Source organism: Meriones unguiculatus, chromosome 10 (assembly GCF_030254825.1).
Source record: "Meriones unguiculatus strain TT.TT164.6M chromosome 10, Bangor_MerUng_6.1, whole genome shotgun sequence".
Taxonomy (NCBI): domain Eukaryota; kingdom Metazoa; phylum Chordata; class Mammalia; order Rodentia; family Muridae; genus Meriones; species Meriones unguiculatus.
In genome coordinates this window covers 99,777,362-99,793,709 of record NC_083358.1, presented here as the reverse complement: position 1 = coordinate 99,793,709, position 16,348 = coordinate 99,777,362, and the positions used below count along the sequence as shown (strand labels likewise).

The following is a 16,348-nucleotide window of genomic DNA, read 5'->3' as shown; positions in this document are numbered from 1 at the left end:
TGCTAATATCCAGAATATATAAAGAACTCAAGAAATTAAACACCAACAAACCAAACAATCTAATTAAACAATGGGGCACAGAGCTAAACAGGGAATTCTCAACAGAGGAATATCAAATAGTGGAGACCCACTTAAAGAGATGCTGGTATCTTTAGTCATCAGGGAAATATAAATCAAAATGACTCTGAGATTCCATCTTACACCCTTCAGAAGGGCTCAGATCAAAAACTTAAGTGACAACACATGCTAGAGAGGATGTGGGGAAAGGGGAACCCTCCTCCGTTGCTGGTGGGAGTGCAAACTTGTACAACCACTTTGAAAATCAATCTGTTGCTTTCTCAGAAAACTTGGAATAGTTCTCTCTCAAGATCCAGCTATATCACTTCTGAACATACACCCAAAAGATGCTCCACCATATGACAAGGTCATTTGTTCAACTATGTTCATAGCAGCTTTATTTGTAATAGCCAGAATCTGGAAACAACCCATATGTCCCTAACTGAAGAATGGATACAGAAATTGTGGTACATTTATACAATGGAATACTACTCAGCTATTAAAAACAAGGAAATAATGAAATTTGCAGGCAAATGGATGGAACTAGAAAAGATTATCCTGAGTGAGGTATCCCAGAAGCGGAAAGACACACAGGTATATACTCACTTATAAGCAGATATTAGCCGTATAATATAGGATAATAAAATCCACAGACTTGGAAAAGCTAAATAGCAAGGAGGACCTTAGGGGGATGCTGAATTCTCAGTCAGAAGGGCAAACGGGATAGACACCAGAAGCAGTGGAAGAGAGGGAACAAGACAGGAACAGGTTATACATGACCTCTGAAAGACTCCACCTAGCAGGGGATCAAAGCAGATGCAGAGACTCATAGCCAAACTTTGGTCAGAGCACAGGGAGTCTTATGGGAAAAGGGGAGAAGGGAATAGAAGGACCCACATGGGACAGGAACTGCACAAGGAGACCAACAGAGTCAAAAAATCTGGGCCCAGAGGGGTCTGCAGATACTGATGCACCAACCGTGCATGGAGAAGACCTAGACCCCTGCTCAGATATAGCCCATAGGCAGTTCAGTCTCCATGTGGGTTTCCCTAGTAAGGGTAGCAGGGGCTGCTCTGACATGAACTCGGTTGCCTGCTCTTTGATAAATTTCCCCTGGCAAGGTGTCCTTGCCAGGCCACAGAGGAAGAGGACCCAGGCAGTCCTGATGAGACTTGATAGGCTAGGGTCAGATGTTAGGTGAGGAGAACTCCCCCTTTCAGTGGACTAGGGGAAGAGGATGGGGGAAAGAGGGAGGGAAGGTGGGACTGGGAGGAGATGAGAGAAGGGGCTACAATTGGGATATAAGTGAATAAATTGTAAATATAAATAAATAAATGAAAACATGTAAAAGCTAATACACAATTGTTCACCTATTATGAATGCTTCATAATAGGTAAAAGGTGGAAACAACCCTGTTGCCTGCCAGCTGATGAATCAGTTAACGGAATGTGATATATCCACACAAGTGAATATTATGGAGACATAAGAGGGAATCGAGAGGTCTTCATACATGTCAGCACATGGTTGACTCTTGAACATGCTGAGTAAAAAGAAGTCAGGCACAAAGACCATGAGTTCTGTGTTCATGAGAAAAACATCCAATGTAGAGAAGTCTACAGAGACCGCATGGGTGGGATGTGGATGGTCTCAGACTTGTACTGAATGTGTGCTTTTGGTGGGTTATAAAGGTGTCCCATGGCAGGATTATAGCTCAGTAGTAGGACATTAGTGTAGCATGCAGGAAGCCCTAGGTTCATTCTCCAAAGGGACACACACACACACACACACTTGTTAGGGACTTCACATGTAGCTCACTGGTAGTGTACTTTCCTTAGACTGTGTAGCCCTAGATTTGATTCCTGAGAGAAACAAACAATTACCGTGGGGTGGTAGAAAGCTCAACTGGACAACTATGATAAAAGCTGATGAAATATACAGCTCACATAGTTGAATGTTACAGTGTATTAACTGTATCTCAATAAAGTGGTCAGAAATGAATCTAGGGTAGAAACGCATTGACACAGCTTAGGAAAGTCCCAGCCTTATTTTGAACTTGCTGTGGCCAGAGGAAATGAAAGCAGAGTGGCCAGAGTGTTGCTGGCAGCTTTTCTAGACAGAGTTCATGTCTTATTGGTGAATGAGGGTCACATAGTAGGTTATGGCTACACAAACAAGTCCACCACGCTATAAAAAACTTACAACTACCCGAGCGTGAAACTAAACTTTTTTTCTGAACTATTTTCATAGTTCTGGGGATATGAAGCCCGTTCTATAGGTGGTATAGGCTCGGGTTAAAGAAATTGCCCAGGGTCATTTAACTAGTTAGTGAGTCATACTGGCCCAGGGTGTAAACCCAGGGCTGATTCCAGCTCTTGTCTCAATTATTAGGCCATGCTGCCTCCCTCTGGCTTTATACTAGTTGCTGGAACACACCGCTGGAGACCTAACTTTAGATTCCTTCGTTTTTCATGCCTACTCTTTCACTAAAGGAGACTCTCCTAACAGTGCTGTGCACTTTCTTTGCCAGCACGGGAGCACTGTTGGTTATCTTGAAGACATGCCAGAAGACTCGAGATAGTCACTCAGCCCCGTCTAACCACTCCTCCATCCTTACCGCATCCATTCCACTTCCCCTAGCTTGTCAAGGATAGAAAAAACTGGGGCAAAAAGGCATCCTGCAAAGTCATGATGTGATGGGCCTCTAGCCATCTCCTGATCTGCCAGCCAGTTAACCTCACTCTCAAAACAAAAAATAAGGTTAAGTTGGCAAGATGTGTGCATAACAAACCAAACATGGCTTATTTTCCATGAGTTCACAAGCTGTCCACTTAATAATCTGCTTTTGAATTCTGCCAGCAATCTGATGGCAGAAGTGATGGATGCCAAGTCCGCTGGTCTGTGGTTTCTCGATTTAAAAATACCAACAAAGCAATCTTAAACCTCTAGTCTCTTGGTGATCAGAGATCTCAAGCAGTGGTTCAGCAGTACTCCCTCCTGTCTCCAGGGTAGGGGCTGTGTGCATCTCTGATGGGAATCCACTGAGTCCAGCTAGGCATGTGCCCACTCTCCCTCCCAGACTCCAATCTCCAAACCCTTCTGATGGGCATAGGTCCCAATCTTTTCCAGATGAAATGCATTTCTCTCAGAGGAGAAGGCAGAAGTCCCAGGGGAGTGGAGCCCTTCTGTTTTCTTCGTCATCTGCTCCCTCAGACCATCTGCCCAGCAGTGGGTATAGCTTCCTTCCCCGTTATTTCTGCAAATGTCCAAAACAACCACCATGTTTTACTTAGAATTTTCACGAGCCTCAGCCACTCCCCAATTCAGCTTTCCTGACTCTGGTCTTCTGTCCTCCTGCCATCTTCAGTTTCATCCATGGTCATGGACCCACAGGTACCTTTCAGTCTGTCATGACATCAAAAATCTCAGCTAACGTGATCTATTGCATGGAAGCTGTTTGTCTCCATCACTGGAAGTGTGTGGATTTGAAACAATTAACTATTTTTAGAGCTCCCGCCAACAGAAATCATAGTTTCCAGAATGCCTGCAGAAAAGCAAGCGTGTGTAATAGGTTACATATGTGGTAGTGAGATTCTAACACCGGTTAGTCTTGTTATTTTCATTTTATAAAGGAATCTGAGGTCCAAAGTAACAACCCTGCAGATCATGTAGTCATTTAATAGTGGTCTAGGAGGATCTGGAACCAAGATCATCTTAGTAAAAAAAAAAAAAAAAATCCAAGTTCTTATCCCCTCCCCCACCACCTTCCTGACTGTCAAGGCTGAAAAGGCAAGTGTGTCAGGGAGACAGCTTAAGCCAAACCTACGGCCCTTAATAGTGAAGAGGAAGGGGAGGAAAACAGTTCTCAGAGCTACTTCATAAGGTTTGTGAGGGGATTAAATGAGGCCATTCGTTTATGTATTTATTCCCCATCATTTGTCAACCCTGCCCTGTTTGCAATCCTCAGGTTTTCAGATAAGGACCTCGGGTCTCCAACATGGCTTAACCTGTCTCCTTCCACATCTTCCCTGGGAACCGAGGACACCTGGGTCCCCTCAGAATCACTACCTTTAAGGTTCATCATTTTAGTGGCAAACACTCCTGGACACGCTAAGGCTGCTTCTGCTAGAGACAGAGGGCTCACAGCTTTGGCCAAGGGAATTGTCACAGTTCTTTCCTTCATAAGGCCTTTAAATTATCTCAGTAAAGAGGAAGCCAGACATAACCACTGTGGAGAGCATCCTATTGATTGCAGGAAGGAGGCTCAGGCCAGCCTGCCTGGGGCTGAGCAAGGGCCAGGCCACACGGGTCCCAGGGGCAGCTGCCAGCGAGTAGAAAGAAGCACTTAAGAGAATTCCAAGCTGAGAGGAGTCCCACATTACTCCAAAGTGGCTAAAGGGGTTAAGTGTCAGAGAGCATGCGCATCTCTGAGACAATATGGTTGGTAGAAGGGAGATCAAATCAAGAACAACAGGCTTCATCCCAGCTAAGTAACAGCCAAGACATTCAAGTTCTCGAAGCCTCAGTTCCTGCATGTGTGCGACAGGGCAAAGAATCTGAGGGCTCGTGAGCTCATGGGAGGTAAACCCCTAAGAGCTTTATAAGTTGTGACTCTCCACAAGAGCAGATGCTGAGTTTATTTTTGTTTGTTTGTTACCTTCATTATCATACATGAGAGCCCACTGCTGTTCTGTCTCCAGCTCACTGGTAGCTCCTCACGTGCTTGTATGCAGATCCAAACCCCTTGCCACCACATACTGGGTGCTGAATGTTGGTTCTGCCTCACTCTGATGCCTCCTGTACATAACCCCCTCTTCTCTGAGTGCAGCCATGCTGGCCCCTTCACATTTCCTAAACCTTCTGCTGGGTACACCCAGGCCCAGTGTTTTACAGGGCTGGAAGTTTCACTCACATTTCACCACAGTGAGGCCTTTCCTAACCACAGCATTTACATCTGTTCTCTTCATAGAAACAGCCACATGCCACAGAGTTGTCATGCTTTTTAATATGCATTATACTTTAATAAAAATCTCTGAGAATTTTATAAAATGTATTTTAATCATATTTACCCATAAATGTTTCCCTTAACTCTTCCCAGATCCACCCTGTTAGAGTTTCTATTAATGTGATAAAATACCATGATCGAAAGAAACTTGGAGAGGAAAGAGTTTTATTTCAGTTCACAAGTCTTGGATCATACTCCATCACAGAAGGAAGTCAGGACAGGAACCTGAAGGCAGGAACTAAAGCAGAAGCCATGAAGGAACTGTGCTCACTGACGTGTTCCTATTGGTTTATTTGGTCACTTTCTTATATAATTCAGGAACACCTACCCGAAGTAGGCTGGGCCCTCCCACATCAATCACTAATCAAGAAAACACTGGACAGACTTGCCTATATGCATTTTTCTCAATTGAGAGTCCGTCTTCCATAATGACCTTAGTTTGTGTCAACCTAGTTTGTGTCAGGTTGACAGAAAACTTGCACACATCTCCACCTTCCTGCCTGCCACAACTTTTCTCTTGTCTTCTTCTTCCTCCTCCTCCTGCTCCTCTTCCTCCTTTTCTTCCTCCTCCTCCTCTTCTGGTTGTTGTTAATTTAATAATCATCAGCTGCAATTTGTGCTGTCTGTATATGTCTGGGTATGGGGCCACTCACTAGAACATGGTTGGTTGACCTACCAGGAGCCACATCTTCAAAGAGTATTTCCCACCTTCCCCCAAAGCCATCAGATGTCCACATCTCCTTAGTTAGGTGTGGGGACTCTTGAACCCCTGCTCATTCCATGCTAAAATGTTAACTGTCTTAATCTTGCAGAGGCAAGCACAGTTACTGTGAGTTCATGAGTGCTGCTATTCTGTCATGGCCAGAAGACATTCTTTTAATTCAGTCCTCCCCAACCTCTGGGTCTTATACTCTTTTTGTCCCCACATCCATGATAACCCTTGAGCCTAGGGAAAGAAATATGATACAGGCAGGCACCTCATGGGTGGCTGAACACTCCACAGTCACTTATTCAATGAACTTTAAAGAGTTATACATTTCTGCATTCACCACCATCTACTCACAAAGATGTTTCTCTGATGCTTCATCAACTCCAGTTCATGATGTCCATGTAATTCTAGATGCGGGGCCACCCCTGGATTGTGGTTGACCTACCAGGAGCCATATCTTCACAGAAAACTGACTGTTCCTCCCTACTAAAAGTCATCATGTGTTCATAGCTCCTCATTTAGGGATGGAGACTCCTATGGATCAGGCCTTAAAGCCAAACAAAAGTTCTTGGTTATCCCCCAACCCCATAACATTCATTCTGCTTTGTCATCCATTACTGCAGTTCACGGGGCTTATCTTGCCGTTATGGCAGTTCACAGGATTCACAGCTGGATAACACTTCCCTTGACTTCCCCCTGCCCCAGAATCCTACATAGCACTTTCTAGTACTGTGAAATCTAGCCAGCAGGGAGAAGGATTCCTGGTCAGTACCAACATGATTTCTCCATGTCCTATGACCAGTGTATGTGGTGTCTTCATCAATAGAGTCTTTCCAAATTCTGGTGGTCAACCAAGAGCAGTGGCAAGGTACTGTGTTCTTTAGGCAAGCTCCAGGACATCTTTGCCTGACAACTCAAGGGGAGGTGTCCTACACCCAGCATTGGGCTTTTTATTTGGCAACCTGTATCTTCTTGGAGGAGCATTAATCCTTTTGCAGAATAATTCCAATTAACCTGTTTTGTATTATATCTATCATATTATATATATTATATATTCATATATGTATATATATATATTCGGGTGTGTATGTATGTGTGTGTGGTTATAAAATAGTAGGTTGCCATATAGCTTTTTCAACCATCCTTGGAGTTAGTCATCCCTTCCCACCCCTCCTTGCCCTACCCTCTTATCCCTCTCACCACTTAAACCTCTTGCTCTGTCATTTCCCTTTCCCCTTCATATCTCCTGTGTTTCACTATCCTCCCTTCCTGAAGATCTTTCTTTCCCCTCCACACCAATGGTTCCTTTCTTGTTTCTGGGTGCTACAGATACTCCAAATTAAAAACAAATCTAAGTCTTGATGCTAAAAATATATCTGTGAGTGAGAATGTATAACATTTGGCTTTCTGGGTCTGGTTACCTTCTTACCACAGTTTTTTTTTTTTTTTTTAGTGGGATCATTTACCCATGTGTGTCCTTCCTTATAGAAAGTTGGCTCCATGAGCCCTCTCTCTAAGATTATAGCCCTGAATCCTGTACATAGTATCTTCTGTGAAATTCTGATGCATGGATGGATCGATGGATGGATGGATGGATGGATGAATGAATGAATGAGGGAGTGAGTGAATGATTGGCTGAGAAGCCTCACTTGTCTCACACATGGTCCCTTACTTATATCCTCTCTCTTCCCCCCAACTCCTCTCCCTCTCTCTTACAGATATGGAGACATGGTGCCCAAGACAATCGCAGGGAAGATATTTGGATCCATCTGCTCCCTGAGCGGTGTCCTGGTCATTGCTCTGCCAGTCCCTGTGATAGTGTCCAACTTTAGCAGGATCTACCACCAGAACCAGAGAGCAGATAAACGCAGGGCACAAAAGGTAAGCTTTAGGGTCAAGGTTGGAGGAGGGAGGAGTGGGAAGGGTGAGGACCTCAGACAAGCTTGCCAGGTCTAGATTCTTTGGAGGATTCCTGCACAGACTCCCTCTTCTACCCACCAAAGTCCTCAGTTCCAGCACAGGTTCTGCTGCTACAGAATGTAACAAACCCTCTCTTATTGGCATGTAACCTGATTGCCCTCCTTTCAAGTAGCCTATTGAACTGACCCGTATCTCCACTTCTACACCCCTAGCCATGGCCACCAAGCAACTCCTGGCTCCTTTTTCCCATCCGAGAGCTTACCAGGAAACAAAATGTCATTTTAATATCCTGTTGAGGGCCTAGACAAACCCAAGCAACGAAGATAAATGTGAAGAAAAGGAAAAAAAGAAAAAAAAAACCCCGAACACTACAAAAGAACATACTGCGGCCACTAAGTTCTGGGTCAAGCAGAACATGAAGTGATAGTGGGCACCAGGTGCCATATAAAACTCACAGAGCCCAGTCAGTGACTGGAGAGTCAGCATCAGGTCCCAGGAAAGTCCTGAGCTCTGCCGAGTCTGTGCTTAGGATGACAGGTAAGTAAAATACCAGTATCTGCCCATACAGAGCAAGATGTCTACCGGCTGCGGTGCTAAGAGCCTCTTCTGCACTCAGCCTTCAGGCTTCCGTCTGGGACAGCACAGCCACACCACCAGTCCCGAGACATCTCTTCCAGAGATTGTTCCTGGCAGTACTTTTTACCGGGGTCCTGTGTTGTTTACATTTGGATTTCTGTGACAAATGCCTGTCCTGTGCAAAAGGAAAAAGGAACTAATAAATTAAATAATAAATAATAAAAAAGAAAAATAGTTATTTGGCCCACAGTTTCAGAAAGATTAGTCTGTCTGGTTGGTCCCCAAACCTCATGGCAGCAGGGGGAGCACATGATGGAGAATGTTCTTCACCTCTTGGTGGGCAGGTGGCAGAGAGGAGGGAAATGCTTTCTTTTTTGCCTTTTTTTTTCCATCTGAGCCTACAGCCCACATAATGGTACCACTCACATTCATTAAAGTGGGTCTTCTGCTGGGCAATGTTGGCATATACCTTTAATCCCAGAGCTCCAGAGGCAGAGGCAGATGGCTCTCTGTGAGTTCAAGGCCAGCCTGGTCTATAAAGAGAGTCCAAGACAGCCAGTGCTCTGTGTAACAGAGAAACCCTGTCTCAAAAGAACAAAACATGAAAATAAAATAAAAAAATAACATGGGTCTTCTTCAATTAACTCTCTGTGGACATCACAGACACTCCGGGTGTGTCTCACCTGCCTCCTGCGTGATTCTAAATTCAATAACCTTGGGAAAGACCAGAAGAAAAGGGATATCTGAAGTGAAGTTTGCACTTCCGTTTTTGATCTAGGATGAAAATGGCATCCTTATTGTCTCAGGCTCTGGAGGTCATGATCAGGGTTTCTGAGTGCAAAGGACAGAAGGGCACCTTACTGGAAGGGTAACTTAGAGACAAGGATTCTGCTCTGCGTATTTTATTTTTTTCTTCTATCCCTTCACTTCTTCTTCAGACATTTATGTAAGTACCTCCCATGAGACGGGCCTACAGCTAGGTTACTTGCTCCCACTTGCAGGAGCAACCCCTGGGTAGAGCCCAATACTGGACAAAAGAATCTAGGACCCCAGAACAGGTCTGTATAAACTGGCTATAAAAAAAAAAAAGCCACAAGTTTAAGTTAAGTCTAAAACAATAGTTGCATAACAGTATGCATAGAACAGCAAACAGCAAAATACACAGTAGATAATATAATCATATACTAACTCTGCTTGGTCCCCACATCCCAAGTATGACCTGTTGTGTGTCCTTGTATCACCTCCTCCTTGCCTTCCTGTTTCCCTGTCCCTGTGCCTGCTCTGTGATTTTGCCAGCCATAAGCTCTTCCTCCTGACATCCTCTGCCCCCTGCAGCATCTACTTTTTATCTCTTCACCCAAGGTCAAGGTCTCCGGACTCCCAGATACTCCAGAAACAGAAGTCTTATCTCTCTGTGCTCAAGTCAGCTGTGAACAAAGACTAAATTCATCACACAGTTCTAAATAATAGGACAGAGAAAAACTGGTCTCACGTATCTAAACCCTGAGACCAGGGAATCCTGTGACACCCACCACCCTCACACCCGGGCAAGCACAAATTCGGGTTTCCTGCAGAGCTGGTAGGGTTCTCAGCAGTGGCAGGTTCAAGGTAGCTGTGCTCTGTAGCTGCCTTTCCCTCCCTGCCCACACCATTCCTACTTCTCAAAGAAGCTCATCTGCAAAGAGTGAATAACCATGCATAACTGTGAATATTCCCCGCAGACTGGATAGAGCTTGTTGTGTGTGATTAAAATCCAGAAGAACCAAGTCTGGCTTTTTCCTCCCTCTAAACTACTCAAAGTGAGCCCTCCCCAACCCCTTTCTCTCTCCTTTGAAATAAGTAAATGTTTACAGTGTTTTCATCTAGCCTGGATACTGTTTCTCCTCAAGGTTGCACAGCTCTGGTCTCTTTCACCTTGGGTTTCTCACAAGAGGAAAAAGAAAAACAATACTGTCTGCTTCCAGCACTCAGTTTATCATGGTGAGCTGAAGCAAAGTGGGCCCCAGGGACTTAGTGAAAGTGGAGAGATGGGACAGGGAGGAGGTCATGAGGAGCTAATGATAGACCTTCATGTTCTGGGAGCTGTGTGGACATAAAAGTAAGCTCCAGCCCAGGTAAGTCCCCCAAAGAAATTGGTGCCATCACATCTACCCAGGGGGACTGTCTTCTCTGGTCCAAGAGAACTAGAAATGAGCCAAGGTTGTCTAGAAAAGGCTCATGGGATAGGGCCTTGAGAAGCCTCCGCCTGTACTAGCTCCACCCACATTCTTTGGTTTCAGGGGAGATTGTTTAAGTTTTGCTTACATTTTTATTTTTTATTAAACCCAGGGCCTTGTGCATGGTAAGGGAAAGCTCTATCCCTTAACTACACCCCCTGCCCCATCTCATTTTTTAAAGGAATATTTTATTGGCATAATTACACATTCACAGGTAGTTGCAAAAACAGATCCTTTATCTACTTTGAACAGTTTCGTCTAATGATAACATTTTCTAAAACTATATAGTACACAAAGGGAGGTCACTCCACTCACCCATCTTCTCCAGATCACCTTAAGTTTTGTTCTTGTTGTGTTTTATGCCCATGTAGTCTCTTCACTAATGTAGGTTGCTGCAGGCCCAGCAGCATCATGACAGGAAGACTAGCCAGTTTCCACATGAGAACCCCTGTGGCTCTTATAACCACACTCCAGCTATACCTCCATCCTTCGCTTATTCCTGGGAACTGTTTGTCTGATCTCCACTTATAAAATGTTTTCATTTAAAAAGTTGCATATATGTACTCATACAGTAGGTAACCTTAAGAAGTTGCACTTTTTTCATCCATATAATTCCCAGAGACTAATTATATCACTAGTCCCTTATTCTATGACAAGTTGTGCAGATACTCAGAAGGCCGAAACAGGAGAATCATAAGTTCTAGGCCAACCTGGACTACATCATTCAAAACTAGAAATTCAACAAGATTTCTGTCTCAAAAAGAAAGAAAGAAAGAAAGAAAGAAAGAAAGAAAGAAAGAAAGAAAGAAAGAAAGAAAGAAAATAATTAAAGTCCATACACACACACACACACACACACACACATAAACAATCCATTCGCTTTTCTCACTCACTAGTGTTCCATTGGATATTTGTCTGTTGAAGAAGATCTAGGCTAGGAATGGTTTCCAGATATTACAAGTAAGTTTTGTGAGCATTCTTGTGTTCACGCTTATATCAGCGTAAGTCTCAGTGTCTCTCTGATAAATGTTTACCTACACAACTGCTTGTGTTTCCATTTCTCCCTTATCCTCCTTCTGCCCCTTTTAGGGCAAGAGATACAAAGACCCATGTCCAGGCAGTCCCTGCCAACTGCCAGCTAGGAAGTCTCAGCTGTGCCACGTTCCATGGGGGTCACTGGATGGTCCTGATCAGTAATGGTGTGTGTCCACCTGGCTGTGTCCAGGGCTGACAGTGCTGCACTGGATCTGTCCTCCAAAGTTCCATTTGTACTTGTTGAAGATTCAGATTCCTGGGCTTTGGTCTTCAAGTTTAGAAATGTACCTGAAAAGGGAGGAAAGAGAAAGACTTGCCTTCCTAGTTGGAAGACATGAGCTTTCTAGTCCATTCCCTTACCCTGGCTGAATGGCTCTTCTTCATGCACTCCATTTTTTAAATCAATCCATTATTAATTATTTGGCCTTTGAAATAGTCTAGATGGCCTCTGCATTCTCTTGTAGTTTATAGTGTCCTCATGGTCTTGGAAGAGGGCAGAAGCTCACCAGTCCACACAAAGACCAATCCCATGATAATAGCTTTATAAACATAGACTTCCAGCCAACTGTGCTTGCTCTTTCTTCTTTGCTCGAACTCCTGCTCAGTGCAGAGCCTGAACTGATGCTGGCAATAAAATAACATGCATAAGCCCCAAGCTCTGCCCCTTGGGAACAGAAAACCAAGCAGAAAGCACCACCAACTTTTTTTTTATTATTAATTACACTTTATTCACTTTGTATCCCCCCATAAGCCCCTCCCTCCTCCCCTCCCGATCCCACCCTCCCTCCCCCTTCTTCACGCATGCCCCTCCCCAAGTCCACTGATAGTGGAGGTTCTCTTCTCCTTCCTTCTGATCTTAGTCTGTCGGATCACATCAGGATGGACATCAGAAGAAGAAGAAAACAGGAAACAACCTAGGAACCTGCCACAGAGGGCCTCTGAAAGCCTCTGCCCTGCAGACTATCAAAGCAGACGCTGAGACTTATGGTCAACTGTTGGGCAGAGTGCATGGAATCTTATGTAAGATATGGGAAATAGTAAGAGCTGGAGAGGACGGGAACCACACAAGGAGAGCAACAGAACCAGCAAACTTGAACACAGGGAACTTCCCAGAGACTCATACTCCAACTAAGGACTATTCATGGAGATAACCTAGAACCCCTGCACAGAAGTAGCACATGGCAGTTCAGTGCCCAAGTGGGTTACATAGTAATGGGAAGAGGGACTGCCTCTGACATAAACTGATTGGCCTGCTCTTTGATCACCTCCCCCTGAGGGGGAAACAGCCTTACCAGGCCACAGCACCAACTTTTTTACACACTGGATACCATTCTGCAAATATACTTCAAACTTCTGTATCCAGCTTGGGAATGATTAAATGATACAATGTGTTTGATGTGACAATCTTCTACTTTAATAGAAACCAGAGTGAGATAATATTAAAAAGAAGTGCCACAGAGGAGGACAGGAGAACCTTTCATCTCTGGAAAGTAATAAAAACAGAGCCTACATATGAGAAAGGTCTGCCTCTAAATGGCAATCAGATTATATAAAGCTGTAATGGGCTTGACACAATTGGATTTCCATATGCAGCTCTCAACACCTAGCCTTCCCCCAAAGTGACAGCAGCCAACTCCATGAACTATGAGGGACTTACTTGCCTCTAAACATTTGGCCATGAGAGGGTTGCAGCAAGCTTCCTGGGCAGACTCCTCCTAGACACAGAATGAATGAATGAATGAATGAATGAATGAATGAATTTATTTTTCTCAGAAATGGAGAGTGACAGTACTGACTCTCTTGTTGGCCTTTCTTTCCCATGTCCCCCTTTTCATTCTCTCCATCTAGAGGAGTAACCATCCTTGGACTTACAGGAAGACACTCCAAACTTGGGTTCTAACCCCTTCCCCATACTCAAAGACCAGAGAAAAGAGCTGAATTGTCTCTGCAAGGAGATACTGGCCAGTGGGGGAGTTCCCAGGAGACAGGGATCATAACATATCCTTTATGATTCTCTTAACAGTTCATGGCTTCTCTTAGCAGATGAACCAACCCAAGCAGGATGGTTGGGAGAGGATAACAAGAAATGAAAATTGTCACAATGTCCCAGACCCTTTTTGCCAGCGTCCAGGTTCAAGTTACATGTCGCTGCACCCAGAGGCAGGAAGTGGATCTTCCGGACTAGGACTATGAATCTCATGGGCTCTCCTGCTTCTCACAGCAACAGCTTTGAGCTGCTTCTAGATCTATAGAGCCCAGACTACGTACGCTGGGTCATTAGAAAAAGAGAGCAGCCAGCGTATATTGTATGGCTAGCCCCTCCCATCTCCTCAGCCAGCAAGTGAAATGAGCTTGGCCCAAGAGGCTATGCAGCCCTGCTATGGGGGGGGATGGGGCTTCTGCTGAGGGCTTTCCCAGGGAAGGTTTCAGCTGTGGTAGGGAAAACCAAAGTGGTTTATTGGAATGTGTTTTTCTGCCATGTACACACACCAGGCCACCTCTATGTATGGTATACTCTTCCCACTTCGGTGCCCAGCATAGATATATATTGAGACATCCATTTGTACATCTACTCCCAAGGTCAGTTGGGCACCTATAAACTCATCTCTTTAAAAAGATTGAGAGCCTCCTGGTAACAGGGCAATCTTTCTGCCCTCAGGGAAGCTACATTCTAGCATAGGAGAGAAACAGTAGCAAGACAAGCCGTATGCTTCCCTCATGAGAAGCGCTAGAAAATAAGACATGGGAGTTAAGAGGGGTTGGTGGAACCATTGCTTTCTTTGCCTTTTTTCATAATTAATACCTACACACATGGGGAACCAATCACACTGGAACCCAGGAGAGAGTCAGGACAGCTAACCCACACTGTCCTCTAGGGACCCTGAAGTCTTGTTAGAGAAAGGAAATAAAATGAATGGCACATGACATTGTGCAATACTCAGTGGAAAAAGTCATGAAAGCTTCAGGAGAGAGAGCTTGAAAATGTGTTCCTTACCAAGACTCCACCCAGGCTAAAGATTCATGAAGATTCCTAGAGTCCTGACCATGGCTAAATTGCAAAAATGGGTTCATAGGCCTTGGGTCCATTCAGGGTCTATATACAGAGATGTATAAGGCTAGGATTCAGGGGCTCATTTTCCCTTATCAGACAATGCTGGGGAAACCAGCCTCAGTGGGGCAGCTGCTGTCACTGGCTTTGCCAGGCTTGCTCTTCTTGTATCTTATCGCCTCTCTTTTTATCTGCCAATCACAGAAAGCCCGCCTTGCTAGGATCCGTGTGGCCAAAACAGGAAGCTCCAATGCCTACCTGCACAGCAAGCGAAATGGGCTCCTCAATGAAGCTCTGGAGCTGACGGTAAGTGCCCAGAAAACCTGGCAGAGGAGATAAGATAGAAATAGGCTTGTTTGCTCATCCACAGGTACCAGCGCTCCCCAGAAAGCCCCAGTTTATACACTGACAGAGACATGTTTCCAAATGTTCCCATCAACATCTCTCTCCTAAGATTATTACTGCTGCCCATAACCCAGCTGTTGACAAGGGCCCCCAGCCCAAGGCCAAGCATGTTTTATGGTGGCCTTAATATGGCTTACCAAGATTTTCCCCATGCCCTTCTACCTTCTGTAAAGAAAGGAAGAGGCTGGAGAGAGGAGAAGACGTGAGTTTTGTACTTAGTCCTTTTTTTTTTTCTCCCTAGGGCACCCCAGAAGAGGAGCACATGAGCAAGGCCACCTCACTCATCGAGAGCCAGCACCACCACCTGCTACACTGCTTAGAAAAGACCACTGTGAGTTCCAGCCTACTGCCCGCTCCTGCCTCATCCCTGACCTCCCAAGGCTGTACTCACATTGTCATCCTAGGCCAGAGTTAGTTTGTCCCCTTCCATTCCAAAAAAGTAGTGATAAGGTCTGTCAGCCCCCAGAATGAAGATGCCAGGGGGTGGGGCCAGGCCACCAGAGTGAGAGATCAGCTATGTCCTGAAGAGAAGAGGCCACTGCCATAGCCTTCCCATTTTCCCTAACACCAGTCATGTGTCTTGATTACTGAGGGTTGAGAGTTCTGTTTTCCATTCCTCAGTTCTGATGGGTATCGCCCTACAAGACTCAAGCTGAATTTACACAGGACAGTAGAGAAGGGGGTAAATTTTTTTGTCCCATCCCTGTAGGTGGGTTGAGGCCATCCATGGGTCTCTTTGTGCCTACATTAATGAAGAAGGTAATCTGTATCTTTTTTTCTTTAGCCAAGAATTTATCAGTTCCAAACCCACTTAGTGACCTTGCAGTTTTGTAGGGAGTTAAGATTGTGAAAGGGCAATTGCTAAAGGAAATCATGGCATAGGGTGCCACAGCTGGAATGGGAATGATGCTTGTGCCTTACCAACAGCCTGAAAGGAAGGGCAGTAGGGCCAACCCAGAACCCTTGGCAAAAAGTGCTAGGAACGGTAGGGTGGGAAAAGACAGAGTAGGACAGCTGATGTGAGTGTCTTCCCTGCTCCTTTCCAGAAGTACCCTAGAGCCTAGAGTCAGGGCTCAGCACACTCTGGCAAGGAACTTCCTGATTCCTAGCAGCTCATAACCAGCCTCCCAGACGCTAGATGCCCCTTCAGTAATACTCTGAACTGAAAATGGATATGGAGTGAGATCTTCCAAATAAGAAAGTGCTCTGCAAACCCAGGTTTCAGCATCTATGGTCAAAAGCTATACATGCATATCTGGAAGTTCTCCCAAGGACACTGAGCTTGCCAATGGGATGGGCCCGGACCCCACTGCCCTTTCCAAGTTGCATGTGCTGGGTGGAATGTTTAAATTAAAAGGACATGGGAGAAAACACTGAGT

General features: G+C 44.9%; 1 protein-coding gene across 2 annotated transcripts in view; it reads left to right on the top strand.

The window, feature by feature from the left end:
* The window catches only part of Kcnd3 (potassium voltage-gated channel subfamily D member 3), a 216,982-nt gene that overhangs the window by 193,248 nt on the left and 7,386 nt on the right, over nucleotides 1–16,348 (top strand). For both annotated transcript variants that reach the window (XM_060392933.1, XM_060392932.1), the window contains exons 3-5: nucleotides 7,487–7,649; nucleotides 14,769–14,870; nucleotides 15,211–15,300. In XM_060392933.1, coding sequence (XP_060248916.1) covers nucleotides 7,487–7,649; nucleotides 14,769–14,870; nucleotides 15,211–15,300 — 355 coding nt within the window. The remainder of the gene's footprint in view (nucleotides 1–7,486; nucleotides 7,650–14,768; nucleotides 14,871–15,210; nucleotides 15,301–16,348) is intronic.